Source organism: Mirounga angustirostris, unplaced genomic scaffold (assembly GCF_029215605.1).
Source record: "Mirounga angustirostris isolate CCGP_5_RB_7025 unplaced genomic scaffold, mMirAng1.0.hap1 SCAF_7, whole genome shotgun sequence".
In the NCBI taxonomy this organism is placed as follows: Eukaryota; Metazoa; Chordata; class Mammalia; order Carnivora; family Phocidae; genus Mirounga; species Mirounga angustirostris.
In genome coordinates, this window is record NW_026991715.1 from 40,755,074 (window position 1) to 40,775,141 (window position 20,068).

Consider the following 20,068-nt stretch of genomic DNA (forward strand, 5'->3'; position numbering starts at 1 on the left):
AAAGTCAACTATGTTTCAATTAAAAATTAAAAATGTTTGGGTGCCTGGGTGGCTCAGTCAGTTAAGCGTCTGCCTTCGGCTCAGGTCATGATCCCAGGGTCCTAGGATCGAGTCCCACATCGGGCTCCTTGCTCAGCAAGGGGCCTGCTTCTCTCTCTGCCTGCCTCTGTCTCTCTGATAAATAAATAAAATCTTTAAAAAAAAAAATTAAAAATGTTTAAAATGGTAAATTTTTATGTTATGTATATTTTACCACAGTTAAAAAAAAAAGCAGTGCCTGGAATATAAAAAGCACTCAAAAATTTTTATTTTTCATCCTGATTCCCATCTTGGGGGGGGGGTGTCAATTTTCCTATTTAGAAAGTGAAAGGGGAAAATGATCTTCGAAATTGCTCCTAGCGCTGAGATTCTACAGTCTAATGGGATGAATCTGCCTTGCGATGGAGAAATCTTTTCGGTGAATATCTATTTCCTTCCCTCTCCCTCCCCAGGTGGGAGCGAGGCCCGGCACCCTTCTTCTGCACGCTCACCTTGAAGCTGCCATCACCTCTTCCGCAAACTCCTTCAAGCACCTGACAGATCTCTGATTGCTGCCGACCCTGAAGAGCTTAACAATGGACTTGCTCGGAGTAAGCACCTGTTGGGCCCATGAATGGATGTAGCAATAAAGAAATGAATGAACACTCAAATGGAGAGCCACCAGCTCTCACTGCCCACCCCAAAGGGAGCCAGCCCCTGTTGAATTCCTGACTGCAAGTCACATTCCCTGAGCAGCAAGCGCACACCTTCCAGAAGGCAGTACACACCCTCCCAAGTACACCCTTTCTCTGAAAACTCCTGAGCACACACTTATAAAGCCATTATTGCAGCTCTCACAACTTCCCATTTTTAATCTGTTGACATGTTTTGCGTGTGAGCAAGCCTAGCGTTCTCCCTGTTCACTTAACAATGTCACGTTCTGTTAACAACTCCAAGAGAACCTATTTTGCACCGCTTCCTCTCCCCTTTGCAGCACCAAGCTGTTGGCTGCCTTCACACCTCTCCTTTTTCTAGCACGGCCGCAAAGCTTTATTTTCAGCCTGACCTCCTTCTTCCTAATCGTTCGGACCTTCCGGTATTTGTTTCTTTCTCGCTGTCATTTCCAGGTTATCCTCTGAAACCTCCCCCTTTCCCCTGCCTTTGTTCTTTACAAAATCTTGCCTCCGCTTCATAAATTTGCATTCTCTAAAATACCTTGCAGTGTTCTCCTCTTCATTGTCAGATATGTATTTATGTTTAATTTCCTCCTTCAATCTCAGACATCCTGAAAGGAGAACAGGTGTTTCAAGCCTTTCAAATCGTCTTGACTAGTTATCATATCTACTTCAAGTTTCTCAATCTTTTCATATTGAAAAGTTGCTGGGAGGCTCCTGGGTGACTCAGTAGGTTAAGGCTCTGACTCTTTATTTCTGCTCAGATCATCATCTGAGGGTTGTGAGATGGGTGGCGATGGGCTCTGCACTCAGTGCAGAGTCTGCTTGAGATTCTCTCTCCCTCTCCCTCTTCCCCTCCTCCTCCTCTCTCTCTAAAAAAAAAAAAAAAGAAAGAAAAAGAAAAGAGAAGAAAAGAAAAACTAAGTTGCTAGGTCCCCCTCTGCCACTCCAATGCACACACAATCACATACTCACACACAAGCGCACATACACAAACACATCCCACACACCCCTGTGCCCCTCTTATATCCAAGACCAGGAGTTGGCAAACAATTGCCCTTGGGGCAAATCCAGCCCACCACCTGACTTCTGTAAATAAAGTTTTATTGGCACACAGTCACACCCATTCATTCACATAATGTCTATGGATGGCTTTGTTATACAGACTTTGGTAGTTGCGGTGGACACCTTTACAGCCCATAAAGCCTAAGATATTTATTATCCGGACCTTTATAGACTCCTGTTGTAGACAATTGAGAGATATCTCATCCTTTATTTATAAACTCTCAGCTGACAGCATGCATTGCCAGATACTGCCTTCCTTACAAATCCCCTATACCCATTTCAAACTCCCTGCTCCCCACTCTATAGTCTCACTAAAACATTCCCTAAGTGTACCACTGGCTGGCTTCCTGACCCTTGCTTGGTGTGTAGAAGAAAACTGTATCTCTGGAAAGGTTTTTCTTCCCTACCAGTTGTGAGATATTATTATTCATCAATTGTACTTTATTCCTTCTCACTTAGCATCCATTTATCCCACAACTGCTCATTTCAATGGTTTTATTTATTTCTATCCAAGTGACAGAATGTGAAGATATTAGTAAGAAGAAAACAGCCCGTCCCTCACTCACTTCCAACTCAACATAAGCACTGCATCTTTTTTCTTTGGACATAGGATAGCTTCTTGGAAATAAACCAAATAGTTCTGCCATCAGTGGAGTCTATCTAGAAAAGTGGTGTGTGACTCCCAGGCCTCCAGTAGACCTCGATTTGAGCCTTATCTGCCACCATCCTTTGAATATAATCTGTCCTTAGCAGATAGGAAAGGTGCCTTTAAATCAGATCAACCTACCAGCAAGCCATAGCATCCACAAAAAATTATCATTAGGCACTTGGGGCATATCACGAAAATTGTCTAAGCCTCTCCACTTCTTCCCTCCCTTGCTCCATCTCCTGGCCTCCCTCTAGGCCTCATGGCTTCTAATGTCTTCTGCTTCAGCTACTGTGTTCACCTTTTGGACTTGACTAAATTCAGGTTCCCTATTTTGATCCTGTGAGTCCCATCCACTCACTTTCCAGAAAGTTTCCCTAGTAGACATTTTATTTTAGATAATCCTCTAAATCAAGCCAATTCTAGCACTAGACCCCCCATTCAGTACCAATGTTTAGCTGCCACCATATTAAAAAAAAACAGCAAATGGTATATAAATATCAATCAGAGAGTCCATAGGCTAAAATCTGGACTTTGTCCATTTCCTGTTGTAGGATTGCAGGAAGTCAAGGCACCTCTCTGATATTCGGTTTCTTTTCCAGAAGTTTTATTAATACCTATTTTGTAGAATTATTGTAAGGATTGGAGGTAGCAATACTTTTCGTTAGAACACACCATGAACCTCTTATCTGTGCCCCGAAAGCCAAGGAAAAGTAAAATTCCAAGAAAGAAGACAATTTTTCTACATTTTTATCTCCAGCTAAGATTTAAAAACATCTTCTTCCTATGTCTTTTACTTTGTCCCCACTTGCCTGGCTCTTGTGGCCCCTTAATCTCATCTGCTGTTGAGCAATGTGGCCCAGGCTGCACTCCTCCCTCTTACAGGATTTACACAGAAGTGTACCCTGGTTTACCCAGAGTCCTGCCCTTGAAGTCCACACGGCAAGCAACCATCCCATGCTCAGTATCCCTGCAGCATGAAAACAACCACACCACATGCCACCATTTCTAGGAAGTTTCCACTGACAAATGATAAAGAAATTAATATACACAAAGATTTGGTGAGAAGAAGGTCTATCACCTCCTTATTTACAATAGTAAAGGAGAGAAGTAAAAGTGAAACCAAAATTGAAAGCTAAATATCAATGTCCAATTAAAAGAAATTAGTAATTCAGGGTGCCTGGCTGGCTCATTCGGTAGAGTGTGCGACTCTTCATCTCGGGGTTGTGGGTTCCAGACCCATGTTGGGTGTAGAAATTACTTAAAAAAATTTTTTTAAAAAGTAATTAGTAACTAAATATGTGATCTATCACAACAGAGTACTACACAGCCATTGTAAATTATATTTTGGAAAATCTTTGATGCTCTGTAAAGATGCCATAATAACTTAAGTTAAAAAAAATAAGTTTAGTGTTTCCAGGTCAGCATGTAAGGACCTAAGAAGTTGCCACTCCACTCTAAGAACAAATAAAAAGCTGAGCAAACTGACAAATCAACAACTCCCCTTAGACTCAGCAGAAAGGTGAAGTCACACGGAAAACTGCTGCCCTCAGAACTGGAGAGACAGAGAGGCAGAGAGAGAGAGTCACAACTCACGTGAGCATTAGCCCTCACGCAAACAATTCCACAGGAGCCAGTGCCAGGGTAGGAAAACCTGAACTGTGATGGAGGAATGGATGGAGGCTCAGTGTGGACAACCCTGAGAGTTCAAAACTCCAGGGGAACCCAGTCAGGGGAGGCCCTCCCAGTTTTGTGACGGTTACCTCCAAGAGCTCTCTGAGGTCCTCAAAGTGACTATCAGAAAAAGATCCCCTCCTGCTTCTGGAATGGGGAGGGGTGAAGGAACCATTTTTGAAACACATCAGAACATTCCATTCTGCTTAACAAGGCCTGACTCCGGGAAAAACTATTTTACCAGAGCCTAATTTGCTATCAGAGCCTAAGCTATGTGAGGGAAAAGGGGAAATACTCAACACCACACCTCTGGCCTTCCGTACAGAGAAGGAAAACACCTAACTCCAGCTCCATCAAGCCTTCAACATAGGGGAAGGGAAATACACATCTCCATCCCTGTCCAGTCATCTTTTCCCATCTAAGCGGTAGCAGAAGAAGAAGGAGAAGCATGATGAAGCCCACAGTCCAAGGGCACAGGCTTGCCAAAAGACTGAGATCTAACCACAGGCCTGTAGAGTGCTTCCCCTCTGATCCACACTTTACTACTACATTAGTAAAGGTCTGTTTATTGGAGTTCTTATTACCCATTTCATTGTATCCACCTTTCAAGAAAATATGACAAGGGATACTAAAAGGCAAAAAACACAGTTTCAAGAGACTAAACAAACATTAAAACCAGAGTCAGATATGGCAGGAATGTTGGAACTTTCAGATGAGGGGTTTAGAAAAAAAACTGATTAATTTGTTTCAATGGAAAAAGGAGGTGAGGCTCAAGAATAGATAGATAATACAAGCAGAGAGATGGGAATTCTAACAAAGAATCAAAAAAATACTATAAATCAAAAACATTGTAATAGAAATGAAAAATACTTTTGATGGGCTCATTAGTAGACTAGACACAGCTGAAAAAGGAATCTCTGAATTGGAAGATATAACAATAGAAACTTCCAAAACTGAGCAAAAAAAAAGACAGAAAAAAATGGAACACAATACCAAAGAATTGCAAAACAACTCCAAAAAGTGTAACAAATATGTAATAGGAATCCCAGAAGGAGAAAAGAAAACAGAAGCAATATTTAAAGAAATAATGACTGAGAATTTCCCCTAAATTAATGCCAGACACCATATCACAGAAGCTCAAGGAACATCAAGAACGCCCCCCAAAAAAACTACACCTACACTTATCCTATTCATATTTCAGATAATCAGAGATAAAGACAAAATAGATAAAAGTTACTCTGATTTCTTCTCAGAAACCATACAAGCAAGAGGAGAATAGACTGAAATATTTAAAGTGTTGAGAGAAAAAAATAAAACAACCTACAATTCTGACCTTGAAAAATATCCTTCACAAGTGAAAGAGAATACATGAAAAGACGCTCAATATCGCTAATCATCAAGGAAAGGCAAATCAAAACCACGGTGAGACATCACTTACACCTGTCAGGACGGCTAGAATTAAAAAGAAAGAATAAGCATTGGTGAGGGTAGGGAGAAAAAGGAATCTTCATACACTGTTGGTGGGAATGTAAACTGGTGCAGCGACTAACGCTGGCTGGAAAACATACTGGAAGACAACATGGAGGTTCCTCAAAAAATTAAAAATAGATATACCAGATGATCCAATAATTCCACTACTGCATATTTACCCAAAGAAAACAAAAACACTAATTTGAAAAGATACATGCACCCCTATGTTTACTGCAGCATTATTTATAATAGCCAAGATACAGAAGCAACCCGTGTCCATCCATAGATGAATGAATAAGGAAGATGTGATATATCTACAGAATATTATTCAGCCATAAAAAAGAATGAGATCTTGCCATTTGCAATGACACGGATGGCCCTAGAGGGTATAATGCTAAGTGAAATAAGTCAGACAGAGAAAAACAAATGTCGTATGATTTCACTTACATGTGGAATCTAAGAAACAAATGAACAAAGAAACAAACCAACAGAAAGCAGAAAGAGACCCATAAATACAGAGAAAAAAACATGGTTGCCAGCAGGGAAGACGGTCAGAGAAGGGGCAAAATGGGTGAGGGGATGTGGGAGATACAGGCTTCTAGTTATGGAATGAATAAATCACGGGGATGAAAGGTACAGCATAGGGAATATAGTCAGTGGTACTGTGATAGTGCTGTATAGTGACAGATGGGAGCTACACTTCTGGTGAGCACAGCATAACATACAGTCTTATGGAATCACTTTGTTGTACCCTTGAAACTGATGTAACATCGTATGTCAACTATAGCTTTAAAAAGGGGAAGGAGAAATAAAGACTTTCTCACACAAATAAAACTTGAGGGAATTTGTTGGCAGTACACCTGCCTTGCAAGAAATGTTAAAAGAAGTTCTTCAGAGAGAAGAAAAATGATACGGGTCAGAAACTTGACTCTACATAAAAAAAAAGAAAAAGCACTGGAGAAGGGATAAGTGAATATAATATAAAAACTTAAATTTTTCTTATTCTTAATTGATCTAACATGTAACAGTTTGTTCAAAATAATAATAGCGGGCGCCTGGGTGGCTCAGTCGTTAAGCGTCTGCCTTCGGCTCAGGTCATGATCCCAGGGTCCTGGGATCGAGCCCCGCATCGGGCTCCCTGCTCCGCGGGAAGCCTGCTCCTCCCTCTCGCACTCCCTCTGCTTGTGTTCCCTCTCTCGCTGTGTCTCTCTCTGTCAAATAAATAAATAAAACCTTTAAAAAATAATAATAATAGCAACAATGCATTAAATTATATATGTTTATATATGTTTATGTATAAATGAAATGAATAACAGCAATAATACAAGGGACGGGGCAGGGAAGAATTGGGAATATTTTGTTATTATACAGTACTTGCACTAGGATTAGTCATAAATGCATATTGTAAACTCTAGGACAACCACTAGGAAAAGTAAAAAAGTATAACTGATATGCTAAGAAAGGAGAAAAAATAGAATCATATGCTCATTTTTTTTATTATGTTATGTTAATCACCATACATTACACATCAGTTTTTGATGTAGTGTTCCATGATTCATTATTTGCATATAACACCCAGTGCTCCATGCAGAATGTGCCCTCTTTAATACCCATCACCAGGCTAACCCATCCTCCCATCCGGCTGCCCTCTAGAACCCTCAGTTTGTTTTTCAGAGTCCATCGTCTCTCATGGTTCATCTCCCCCTCCGATTTCCCCCCCTTCACTCTTCCCCTCCTGCTATCTTCTTCTTCTTCTTTTTTTTTTTAACATATAATGTATTATTTGTTTCAGAGGTACAGATCTGTGATTCAACAGTCTTGCACAATTCACAGCGCTCACCATAGCCAAGATGTCCATCGACAGATGAATGGATAAAGAAGATGTGGTATATATATACAATGGAATATTACGCAGTCATATGCTCATTTAAAACTACAACAGGCAGAAAAAGAATGGAAGACAAAATAAGAACAAGGGAAAGGAACAAGTAGAAAACACAAGCAAATATAGTAAATAGGAGTCCAACTATATAAATAATCACTTTGAATGTCAACAGTCTAAATGCACAAATTAGAAGACAGAGATTGTCAGAATGAATCAAAAACACAACCCCATGAGGCGCCTGGGTGGTTTAGTCATTTAAGGGTCAGACTCTTGGTTATAGCTTAGGTCATGATCTCAGGGTCCTGGGATTGAGTCCTGTGTAGGGCTCCCTGCTCAACGGGGAGTCTGCTTCTCCTTCTCCCTCTGCCCCTCCCCACCACCCATGCTCTTTTTCTCAAATAAATAAATAAAATCTTAAATAAATAAATAGATAAATAAAATACAAGAATACACACGAAGCAAAAGTAAATGGGTAGAGAAAAACATACTATGCTAACACTAATCAAAAGAAAGCAGGAATAGCTATATTAATTTCAGGCAGAGCAGACTTCAAAGTAGGAAAATTATCAGGTATAATTATAAAGGGGTGAGTTCTCCAAGAAGACATAATAATTCTTAACATATATATGCCTATAAAAAGAGTATCAAAGTATTTGAGGAAGACCTAACAGAACTGCAAGAAGAAACAGATGAATCTACTAATATACTTGGAGACTTTAACACCCCTCTATGGAAAATGGGACAGATCGAGCAGACGGAAAAATCAATGAGGTCATAGTTGAACTCAATAGTACTATCAATCAGCTAGATATAACTGATATCCACAGACTACTTCATCTAACAACAGAAGATGAAGCTTCTTATCAGGCTCACATAGAACAGTCACTAGGATAGACCACATTCTGAGCTATAAAACACACCTTAACAAATTTAAAAGAAGAGAAATCATATAATGTCTGCTCTCACACCACAATAGAATTAAACCATAAATCAGTAACAAAAAGGTCACAGGAAAATCACAAAATACTTCATTAAACAACATCTTTCAAACAACACATGGGTCATTAAAGAAATCTCAAAAGAAATGTTGAAATATTTTGAGCTAAATAAAAGTGAAATACAGCATAACAAAATTTGAGGGATGCAATTAAAGCAGTGATTAGAAGAAAATTTATAACATTGAATGAATATATTAAAAAAGAAAACAACACTTAAAATCAATAATCTAAGCTTCCATCTTAGGAAACTAGAAAAAGAAGACAAATTAGATCCAAAGTTAGCAGAAGAAGAGAAAGAATAAAAATTAGAACATAAATCAATGAAACTGAAAACAAGAAATCAATAAAGGAAATTAAACCAAAAACTGTTTCTTTGAAAAGATCAATAAAACTGATAAGCATCTAACCAGGATAACTAAGAAAAAAAGACCCAAACTGTACAAGAAATGAAAGTGGGGCCATCACTACAGATCCCATTGAGATTAAAAGGATAACAAAGAATATTATGAAAAACTCTATGCCCACAAATTTGATAATCTAGACAAAATGGACTATTTCCTTGAAAAAGACACAGTCTAGTAAAACTCACACAAGAAGAAATAGACAATCTGAATAGGTTCTTATCTATTAAAGAAATTGAATCAATAATTTATAACCTTCCTAAACAGAACTAGGCCCAGATGGGTTCACTAGTGAACTCTACCAAACCTTTGAAGACGAAATTAAGCCAACTCTCTACAATCTCTTCCAGAAGACAGAAGCAAGGGGAATACTTAACTCATTCCAGGAGGACACCATTACTCTAATACCAAAACCAGATAGACATTACAAGAAAAGAAAATGAGACACCAATATCTCTCATGAGCACAGATGTAAAATTTCTTAACAAAATATTAGCAAATCAAATTCAATAATGTATACAAAGAATTATACACCATGACCAAGTGGGATTTATCCAAGGTATGCGAGGCTGGTTCAATACTGGAAAATTAATGTAATCTATCACATCAAGAAGCTAAAGAAAAATAACATGAGCAAAATCAATAGATGCAAAAGAAGCATTTGACAAAATTTGGCACCCATGCATGACAAAAATTCTCAGCAAACTAGTAACAGATGAGGACGTCCTCAACATCAATTAAAAACCTACAGCTAGAGGCACCTGGGTGGCACAGTCGGTTAAGCCTCAGACTCTTGGTTTCACTCAGGTCGTGATCTCAGGGTCATGGAATCAAGCCCCACGTAGGGCTCCATGCTCTCTCTCTCAAATAAATAAACAAATCTTAAAAAAAAAGAGACCCGCAGCTAACATCATACTTAATGATGAGAAACTCGAAAGAACTGACACCTTAAGACTTACAATGAAGCTACACTAATCAAAACAATGTGGTATTAGGTTGCCTGGCCAGCTCAGTCAGAAGAGCATGTGACTCAGGCACCTGGGTAGCTTAATCCATTAAGCATCTGACTCTTGATTTCAGCTCAGATCATGATCTCAGGGTGGTGAGAGCAAGACCCACGTCCGGTTCCACGTTCAGCACAGAATAGGCTTGAGATTCTCTCTCCCTCTCCCTCTGCCCACCCCCTACTCCTGTGCTCTCTCTATATATAAATAAATAAATAAATAAATAAATAAATAAATAAATAAATAAATAATAAAATAGTTTTTTTAAAGAGAAGAGCATGCGGGGCACCTGGGTGGCTCAGTCGTTAAGAGTCTGCCTTCGGCTCAGGTCATGGTCCCAGGATCCTGGGATCGAGCCCCGCACCAGGCTCTCTGCTCGGCAGGAAGACTACTTCTCCCTCTCCCACTCCCCCTGCTTGTGTTCCCTCTCTCGCTGTGTCTCTCTCTGTCAAATAAATAAAAATCTTTAAAAAAAAAAAAAAAAGCGACTCTTGATCTTGGGGTTGTGAGTTTGAGCCCCACATTGGACATGGAGCCCACTTAAAAAATAATAAAATAAAGAGTAAGACAATGTGGTACTGGCAAAAGAATACATACGCAGATTAATGGATCAGAATAGAGAGCCTAGAAATAGATCCATATAAATACAGTCAACTGATCTTTGACAAAGGAGCAAAAGCAGTAAAATGGAGCAAAGATAGTCTTTTTCAACAAATAGTGCTGGAACAATTGAACATCCACATGCGATAAAATGAATGTAGACACAGACTTTAAACCCTTCATAAAAATTAACTCAAAATGGATCACAGATCAAAATATAAAATGCAAAACTATAAAACTCCCAGAAGATAAGATAGAAGAAAACCCAAATGACCTTGGGTATGGCAATGACTTACAACACCAAAGGCATAACCCATGAAAGAAAGAATGGATAAACTGGACTTCATTAAAATTAAAAACCTCTGTTCTACAAAAATCAATGTCAATAGAATGAGAAGACAAGCCATAGACTGGGAGAAAATATTTGCAAGAGACACACCTGATATAGGACTGTTATCCAAAATATATACAAAGAACTCTTAAAACTCAACAATAAGAAAATGAATAACCCTATTAAAAAATGGGCCAAAGACCTGAACAGACACCTCACCAAAGAAGATACACAGATGGCAAGTATATGAAAAGATGCTCCACACCATATGTCCTCAAATAATTGCACATTGAAGCATCAATGAGAAACCACTACACACCTACTACAATGGCCAAAATCCAAAACAGTGACAACACCAAATGCTGACAAGGATGTGGAGCAACAGAAACTCTCATTCAAAGCTGGTAGGAATGAATACAAAATGGGATAGCCTCTTTGGAAGACAGTTTAGAGATTCCTTACAAAACAAAATACACTCTTACCATACTATCCAGCAACTGCACTCCTTGGTATTTACACAAGCGAATTGAAAATTTATGTCCACATAAAAAGCTGCACACAAATGTTTATAGAAGCTTTAGTCACAATTGCCAAAACTCAGAAGCAACCAGAATATACTCCAGTAGGTGAATGGATAAATAAACTGTACATCCAGAAAATGGAATACTATTCAGCGCTCCAAAAAAATGAGTTATCCAGCCATGAAAAGACATGGAGGGACATTAAAAGCATGTTACTAAGTGAAAGAAGCCAATCTGAAAAAGCTGCATACTCCATGATTCCAAATATATGACATTCTGAAAAAGGCAAAACTCTGGGGACAAGAGAAAGACTGTAGGGGCGCCTGGGTGGTTCGGTTGGTTAAGCGACTGCCTTCGGCTCAGGTCATGATCCCGGAGTCCCTGGATTGAGTCCCGCATCGGGCTCCCTGCTCAGCGGGGAGTCTGCTTCTCCCTCTGACCCTCCTCCCTCTCATTCTCTCTGTCTCAAATAAATAAATAAAATCTTTAAAAAAAAAAAAAAAAGAGAGAGAAAGACTGTAGTTGCCAGGGGTAGAAGGAAGGGAGGAATGAATAGGTGGAGTGCAAAGGACTTTCAGGACAATGAAAATCCTGTGTCTGATACCATAATGGTGGATATATGACCTTAGGCATTTGTCAAAATCCACAGAATGAACAACACCAAGAGTGAGCCCTAAGGTAAACTATGACCTCTGGGTGATAAAGATAGGTCCGTGAGGGTTCCTCAAGTGTAACCAGTGTGCTACTCTGGTGGAAGATGTAGATAAGAGAGGAAGCTTCGGAGGTGTGGGGGTGGGGGAAATAAAGGAAATCTCCATACTTTCCACTCATTTTTGCTCTGAACCTAAAACCGCTTTCAGAAATAAAGTTGCTGAAAATGTATTAAAGTGGTAAAAAATAGTTTTAAAACAGGTAATACTGTATATTCCTATTTTCATTTTGGAATGAAAAACACATGTGTCATACCCACAGAGATGTGAAAAATACACCACTGTATTAATGGCAATTTTCTATGGGAGACTCCAGGGAAATGCAGTTTAAGTTTTCCTATTGTTTATCTGTTCGTTTCTTCAAAATTAGTTTTTCATCGTGCACCTACATAGCTAGTGCTTAATAAGTGCTTTCTGAATAAACAAGTAGAGAAAAAAATAGGGGTTAAATGGAGATCTGGGGACTCATCGTATTTATGGTGACCTTGCTAACCTATCCACACACTGGCCCAACCCCACATATATAAAGAGAGTATACTGAGCACTACCCAGCACTTGGTCTGTAGCCTTACAGCAAGCCTCCAACAGTTTTGAATTTTCTCTTAGAAACTGGTCCATAAAAGAGCATATACCAGGCCACCTGGGTGGCTCATTTGGTTAAATGTCTGACCATTGATTTTGGCTCAGGTCACGATCTTGGGGTTGTGAGATCGAGCCCTGCGTCAGGCTCTGCACTCAGCAGGAAGTCTACTTGGGATTCTCTCTCTCCCTCTCCCTCTGTCCGTCTTCTCCCTCTCTCTCTGCCCCTCTTCCCCCCCCCACCCATCCCTCTCAAATAAATTATTTTTTTAAAAAAGAGCATATATCGCTGAAGAACTCAAACGGACAATGAATTCATTTATGACTGTAGTATTAGAACCACTGACTCTTAACGGCTTTGAGATAAAGATTAGAGACTTACACACACTTAGACCCAAATGGGTGGGTAAGATAAGCCACTAAGGTACAAGGATCTATATTTGTATATATACTATTTTACTTTGTACTTGTGTCTGTATTGTAGAATGGTCATAAGATATTAATACAGTTGACCACTGAACAACACAGGTTTGAACTGCACTGGTCCATTTACATGTGGATTTTTTTTTTCAATAAATACAGTGCAGTACTCTACATATATTTTCTCTTCCTTGCAATTTTCTTAATAACATTTTCTTTTCTCCAGCTTACTTTATCGTAAGAATGAAGTACATAAAACATATAACATATAAAATATGTGTTGAACGACTGTTTATGTTATCAGTAAGTCTTCCGGTCAACAGCAGGCTATGAGTAGTTAAGGTTCTGGGGAGTCAAAAGATATACATGGTTTTTTGACTGCATGGGAGTTGGCACCCTAACCCCTGGGTTTTTCAAGGGTCAACTGTACATAAGTTGTGCACGTAATTTATATAAATGCACATGTGTGTACATATACGTAGAGAGAGACCATGCTCAATAAGCTTTTGCATAGAGGTGCACAATCAAAAAAGCTTAAAGACTGTGGCTCTGGTGACCATCTGGTCCACCCCCCTTCACTTTAGAAAGGAGGAAACCAAGGCTGAGAGAGAAGGGAGATAACTTGCCCAAGTTGTACAGCTGGTGAAAGACTGGGTCTCTAAACTGAGCCTGCCAATTTGAGCCCGTTGCTTTGTTTATTGTTTGTTTGCTGCTTTGTTTATTGTTTGTTTGCCTCATCTCATTATTTTCTGATGGAGTAGAACGGTTTTTTGAATGCCATGTAAGTCCAAGTCAAGAGTACAGGTAAGTTTTAACATTATATTTTCCTAGAAGTTTAAGTTTTTAAACTTAGGCTTACATGCCTAAATGGACTTCTGCCTCTTCTCAAAAATGGAGGGCTGCGCTGCCAGTCACAGCCTGCATTCCCTACAACCAGACTACCTATTCCTAGTAAGCTTTATCCCCTGACTCACAGGAACATTATCTGTAGGAATAACGCCCAGAGGAAATTAATCAGCTATAGAAATCACTGACAGAAAAGCCTCCCGGACAGTCCCCTGGCCATTTTAAACATTACTTACAAGAGCCGTCAGCAAAATCCTATCTCCATGGACCATTACTTTGAGGGAACACTGCCAATTGCAGCATTACTTGGAAGGCACATTTTTTATGTTCCTCAAATGCCTACTGTCAAACTAAACCAAAGTTCTGAAAGGTTCAAACACTTCCAAGTTTGGGTAAGTAAATTTAGTCCCAGATTTGAGTGTGGCCTGGGGGCCAGGTAAGCAAGAACATTTTTTCCCAGCCTAAGGGCAAACTTTCCTTCCTCAGGGCATCTTTGTAAAATTCACATGCACTCCAGGCATTCTGATGATTTGGAGAGGCCTTTATAAACCTAGAATTCTATTTCCAGCTGTCTTCCCTTATGCAGGATAAGGAGGAGAACTTCACTTTCTCTGGATCATTTTGAAAACTTTTCACCCAGGACCAAAAAAGCACACGACAAATGATAAAAAGGTAAGCACCACAGCTCACATGTTTCAAGTGCTCTCCCCCCTACACCCAGAACCCTTACTGACTTCACAAAGGAAACATCTTGCACAAAAGTGGCCCACGTGGGAAATGACCCATGGCTCCTGAAAGGGAGTTATCAATAGACCCATGTAATCATAATGTCATTACTTTGTTGCCACTGGATGTCTTCACAGAGTCTTCACAGTATCATTTGCTCTTGGCAGACCATATATCATAATTCTCCTCCCGTTAGTAATTTCTTCACTGCAGGAAAAACTCTGGAAACCATCTTGAGAAATGGTGAAAAATATTTCCTATTCATTTAAAATTGCCTTTTTATGCACTTACTGTCAAAAGTTATAAACAAAAACTTGTATGAGCCAACCATGGACGATTGGGGCAGTATTAAGTGTCTATCATAAGAAAAATCTAGCTGCATAATTTAACAAGGTGTTTAGGTAGGTCCAGAACCACAATATAAACACCCAAGTCATACTTCAAACTTGGCACTTGGCACTCAAAGTGTAACTCAGACTTTTTTTTTTTTACTCTTATTCAGCTATACACTTTTGTTGTGAAATTTCTTCGTAATTTATTCATTTATTAACTAAATTCATTTCCTTAAGGTGGGAGTTAAGAAGTAGGTACGCTACAGACAAAGCATATTGTGTGTTTATTGAGACATGTTTTTAAAATCTCTCTTAATAACTTTGCATTCAACTTGGAAAAATAAGGATCTTGCAGCAACTCTTTCCATAGGCTGAGCAACCGTTCTCCCAGTGTCCTGAATAATGGGTTGGCGACAAGATGGAGGAAGGTTCTAGAGGTGTGGCAGAAAGCTCTGTCCTTGCCCTGCATGATAGTAACATATCAGCAGCAGACACAATGGTCAGGCTCATTGAATTAAAATAAAGCAGCCTCTCTGTCTGGAAAGAAGGACTCAGAACTCAGAAACATGGACTCTGGACTCAGAAAAATCAGTTTGAATTCTGGCTCCCCACTTATTATCAATGTGATTTGGGGCTAAACACTTAGAGTCTATGAATTTCAATTTCCCTATCTGTAAAATCATGTTCAACAATATATCTATATCTAGATAGAGAGCGAGATATCAGGTACACAGAAAGTGCTCAAAAAGAGTACTTATCGAATCTGCAGATGGTCCAGAGCTGGGGAGAGGGATGCTATGTCATAGAATTAAGGTTCAAAATTACCGTGACAGAAAGATGAGCTAAGATGGTGATAAATATTATAGAAGGAATAAAAATAAAATCCCATAGTTAAAGATTTTTTGTTTGTTTGTCGGTTGGTTGGTTTTAAGTTCAGTTGTACCAGTATAGAAATGGAGACATCCTGGCTTAATAGCAGCTGATGTGAAAAATTTTCTGAACACTTGAATGACAGAGAATGTACTATGGAGACAATAGCAAGACATGGATACTGAATTATTAGGTGTAACCTCCTACTACAGAAGCATATGTTGTCTATAAATCAAGGAAATGAACTAGCCTAATACATTTTGCCATGGTCATATCCCATCTGGAGCACTGTGTTCAGTTCTGGGCACTGTATTTTTGAAAGAATATTTATAAAATATAGTATAATCTGAAAAGGAAATCAGAAGGGTGAAAGGCTTACATATAGGAAAGCTAAAGAAGCTAGGAACAATGGTAAGGCTAAAAAAGAGAATTTTAAGGAGAATGTGATAATTGCCCTCAAACATATAAAAGGCAGTAAAAATCAAAGAGTAAGAGTAATTAATATGTATTGAGTACTTATTATATGCAAAGTAGTCACTGTTATCCACCCTAGCAGGTGAGAAAGCTAGGGCACAAGGGCCGAGCTATATGCTTACAGTCACATAATTTGGGTCGGTGGAGCCAGGTCTCATCCCAGTAGTCCCGCCCCAAATCGAGGAGGGATATTAAAGCTATATTCCAAATATTTCTAACCTCTGTCTTACAGGATCACGGTAAGATTGCACCCTCCCCATTCTTTTGAAGTTGGACACAGATTAATGAGTTGCTCGGGCTTGGGAAATGTGAACCTAAGTCATTTTTGTAACTTCAGCATGGGAGTTCAAGAGTCTGTGAGCAGCTCACTACAGGTTCTCACCAACACGGGTGTGTCAAGATGAAACTTCCCTCAGGCTATCCGTCTAGGTCCCTGCGGGGAAATAATTAACAGAGCTGTCCTGCTGACCCCTGTTGGACGTAGCAGGAGCAAGAAATAAACTGTTGTTTGATTCAGCCACTGAGATGTGGGGACTGCTTGTTACTGTGGCAGTACCCAGCCTTTTCTGACAGCTAAACAAACCCACATGCTTCAAGTCATTAAAATATCCCAGAATTTAAAAAAAAACTTTATTCTTGTATTTTATAAGGTCAGAACTAAGAATAGCTTATAGAAACTACAAGGAGGCAGAATTGGGCTTAATTTAATTTTTTTAAAGTGAAGTTTTCCAAAGTTGCTTCATGAGGTGGAGCACTCCCTGAAAACGTGGTATTTAAATAGAGGCCAAAAGGCTGGCTAGGTCAATAGAGCATGCGACCCTCGATCTCAGGGGTCGTCAGTTCAAGCCCCACGATGGGCCTAGGGTTTACTTTAAGAAATTAAAAAATTAAAACATATATATATATAAAATAAGCAGAGGCCAGATGGTCATTGTGCATCTATGTACCAAAAAATATGGCCTAATTAAGGAGGTTTAATGTACCAAACATTTATGGAGCGCCTCCAATGTGCCAGGCATTTCAGCCACAGTGCTAAATCCAAACGCACGATCCCTATCCTCAAGGAAATAGCTATCAAGTACAGAAGTAGATAAGGTCTGCAGATCCTTTTAGCCGTGTGATTCAACCAAATTAGAGATAATAACATGGCCTGCATGAAGCTGACAGCAAGCCTGAACTCAGAAATAACCACGTAGCACAAGAAATCCTGCTGATGCTTAAGTTGTATTATTATTTTTCAATTAGGAGCCAAAAGTATAGGGTTTGCAAAAGGAAGGAAAACGCTAGAATTTCTGGGTTTACAGGAGGAACATTTTCCCTTTCTCTAGTTACCATTCTTAAATCTTGCAAACCAGGCATATTATCTGGCTTACATCAGGGGTGTTCCAGCAAAGGGAACAGCACTGACTCACAGCAATTGTTACCGACCTTTTCCATCACTTCTCCCACCCCTGAGAGTCAGGAAGGGAACATTTCAATCCCCATCAGCTCAGACCTAAAGAGAGGCAATAATCTTCCTGTAACACCGTTCTTAGTCTACAAATCAGCCACAGCTGTTCCAAAAATATCAGAAGTTTTTCCTAAAAGTGTTATACAAGCAGGGCCTAGAGGAATCCCATACTCTAAGGACGATATGAAAATCACAAACTAAATGAGTGATTGCAAGGGACATGGACATTGTTTCCCAATGGCACCCTTACACAGGACGAAGTTCAGTGCTTTCTTCCCCTAACGGTATCTGTAATTAAAGCCTTGTTTTTTCAAACTTTCAAAAATCAAGCAGTGCAGAGATAGGCTTTCCTTTGGCTCGCTGCATTTGAATGGGAAAAACAGCTAACTCCGGTAAGCATTAACTGTAATTGCTCTGGGGCAGACATTTCCATTTTGGGTTATTATTCGTATCAGTATTTACACAGAATAATATATGTGGATGGATTTTGCAGCCATTATCTACACAAGAGTGACGTATCTGATTACTATTGTTCCCCAACTCAACAGCATCAGTTTGAACTTTGAATACTCCGGCCCTGCCCAGACCCTGAATTTTCTGAACTGTGGTTCTGATTTTCGATGAAATAAACAAATAGATGAGAGCAAGTTGGATTTCAATGCCATGCCTCCAGTCAGTTCAGTGCATGAGTTTCTCAAAAATACACATACAGAAGAAATTGGCTTTGGCACATGTAGGAGCAGCAGAGAATTTGCAGCTTGTGCTAGTTTAAAGTGCACCCTTAATACTCCGGCCTGTTTTCAAAAATAAGTGATATTCTTCCAGAGACGGCTGGATCCCCGTGGTACCCAGTCTTGCAATAAACTACGTGCACAAACGTACACTTCACAAACACAGATGTGAAATGTCGATCTAGGACAGAAGAGAGGCACTCAGATTAGGGTGTTTAGTCTAGTGGCTCCACACCCAAAAGTTTCAGGGACAGAGCTGATGTTTGAAGAGTGAGAGGGGAGACCGCCCATCCTGTACGTTCATCCGGGGACTATGGAGATGACCCCATTTTCCCAGCGCCAGTTTGCCCTCTGCCCTGGTGACCCGGGTTGAGATTTAATCTAGGGCCAGAGTGGGGCCCAGACAATTGTGCTGGTGGTTACTCAGACGCAGAGAAGGGCTAGAAATCACTAAGCGTCCGCGGCTGGCGGCGCTGACACACCCACCCAGACCCGCTGGCCCGGGGGTGCGGCAGGGAGGCGGGGGGGGACCCGCGCACCCCGGTCCCGCGCGCACCAGGATGCTGCCACGGGGACCCGCGCGAATCCCGGTCCGGGCTGAGAGGTCGCGGTACGCTCGGCAGAGGATGCCCTTTTCCTCCTCCCTGTCCCCCGTCCCCGAGCGAAGGGAGCGGGAGAAAGTTGTGCCCGGGTCGCGGCGCCCCGGGCCGCCAAGGGAACGAGAGCAGGAGGAGAAGAGCCCCGGGCCCCCTTACCTTGTCCTTGGGGCCGAGGTTCTGCAAAACCTCCTTGCCCGTGGCGCTCCGGATCTCCACCCCGGCGGGCGCGGGCGAGGCGGGCGAGGCGGGCGCGGGCTCCCTGCCCTCCTCCCGGCCTTGGCCCCGGCGCGGGCTGTCCCCCTCGACCCCCGGCCGGCTCCCCGAGCCGCGGCCGCTGCCCTGGCCGCTCCGGGGAGTCTTCGCGCCCCGCTGCCCCACGCTCAGGGCATCGAAATCCAGCGTCTTGCTCTCGAAGGCGCCCTCCACGTTGCAGAACATGCCGCCGTACTTCTGCCGCGGGACCTGGTCCGTGGTGCCCGGCCTGGCCAGGTACACGGGCAGATCGTCCTCGTGGGAGCTGTCCCAGCCCCTCCGGCCCGAGGCCATGGTGCCGGCGCACAGCGGCCCGCAGGTTCGCTCCCCCAGAGGCGGAAAGGGCAGCCGCCGGCAGCGTGCGCCGAGCCGCAGTGACTGGGGCGGGAGGAGGCGCCTGAGCGTTCGCGCCAGAGGCGGCAGTGCAGCTCGGGTTCCTGCCAGTCCCCAGCCAGCCAGCGAGCGCGCGGCGCAGGGGCCGGGGCAGCGGGCGCGCTCCGCCGCGGGACCTGCCGCCCGCCCGCCGCCCCTCGGCGCGCACCCGACCCTAACGTGGCCCCGCAGGGTCGCGCGGCCCGGTAGCCCTTCGAAAGTAGAAATCCCAACTTGGCGCGCGCGCACACGCACACACACGCGTGCACACTTCCCGCGGGCCCAACAACGCTCAGATTCACACTCAAGAACTTGCCTCACTCACACATGCGCTCAAACCCTGTTTTCCCCACACTGACTTCCGAGTTTGCTTCACGAAGACACATCTGTCTGCCCCACTCGTGCGCACAAACCTAATTG

The 20,068-nt window shown here is 41.6% G+C and overlaps 1 protein-coding gene across 1 annotated transcript in view; it reads right to left on the minus strand.

Annotated features, from left to right (window-relative positions):
- The window catches only part of DPYSL3 (dihydropyrimidinase like 3), a 112,983-nt gene extending 93,262 nt beyond the window's left edge, over positions 1-19,721 (minus strand). Inside the window, exon 1 of the mRNA XM_045894817.2 lies at positions 19,181-19,721. Within this exon, the coding sequence (XP_045750773.1) occupies positions 19,181-19,570 (390 nt within the window). The 5' untranslated portion in view covers positions 19,571-19,721. The remainder of the gene's footprint in view (positions 1-19,180) is intronic.
- Between the last annotated feature and the right edge of the window lie 347 nt (positions 19,722-20,068).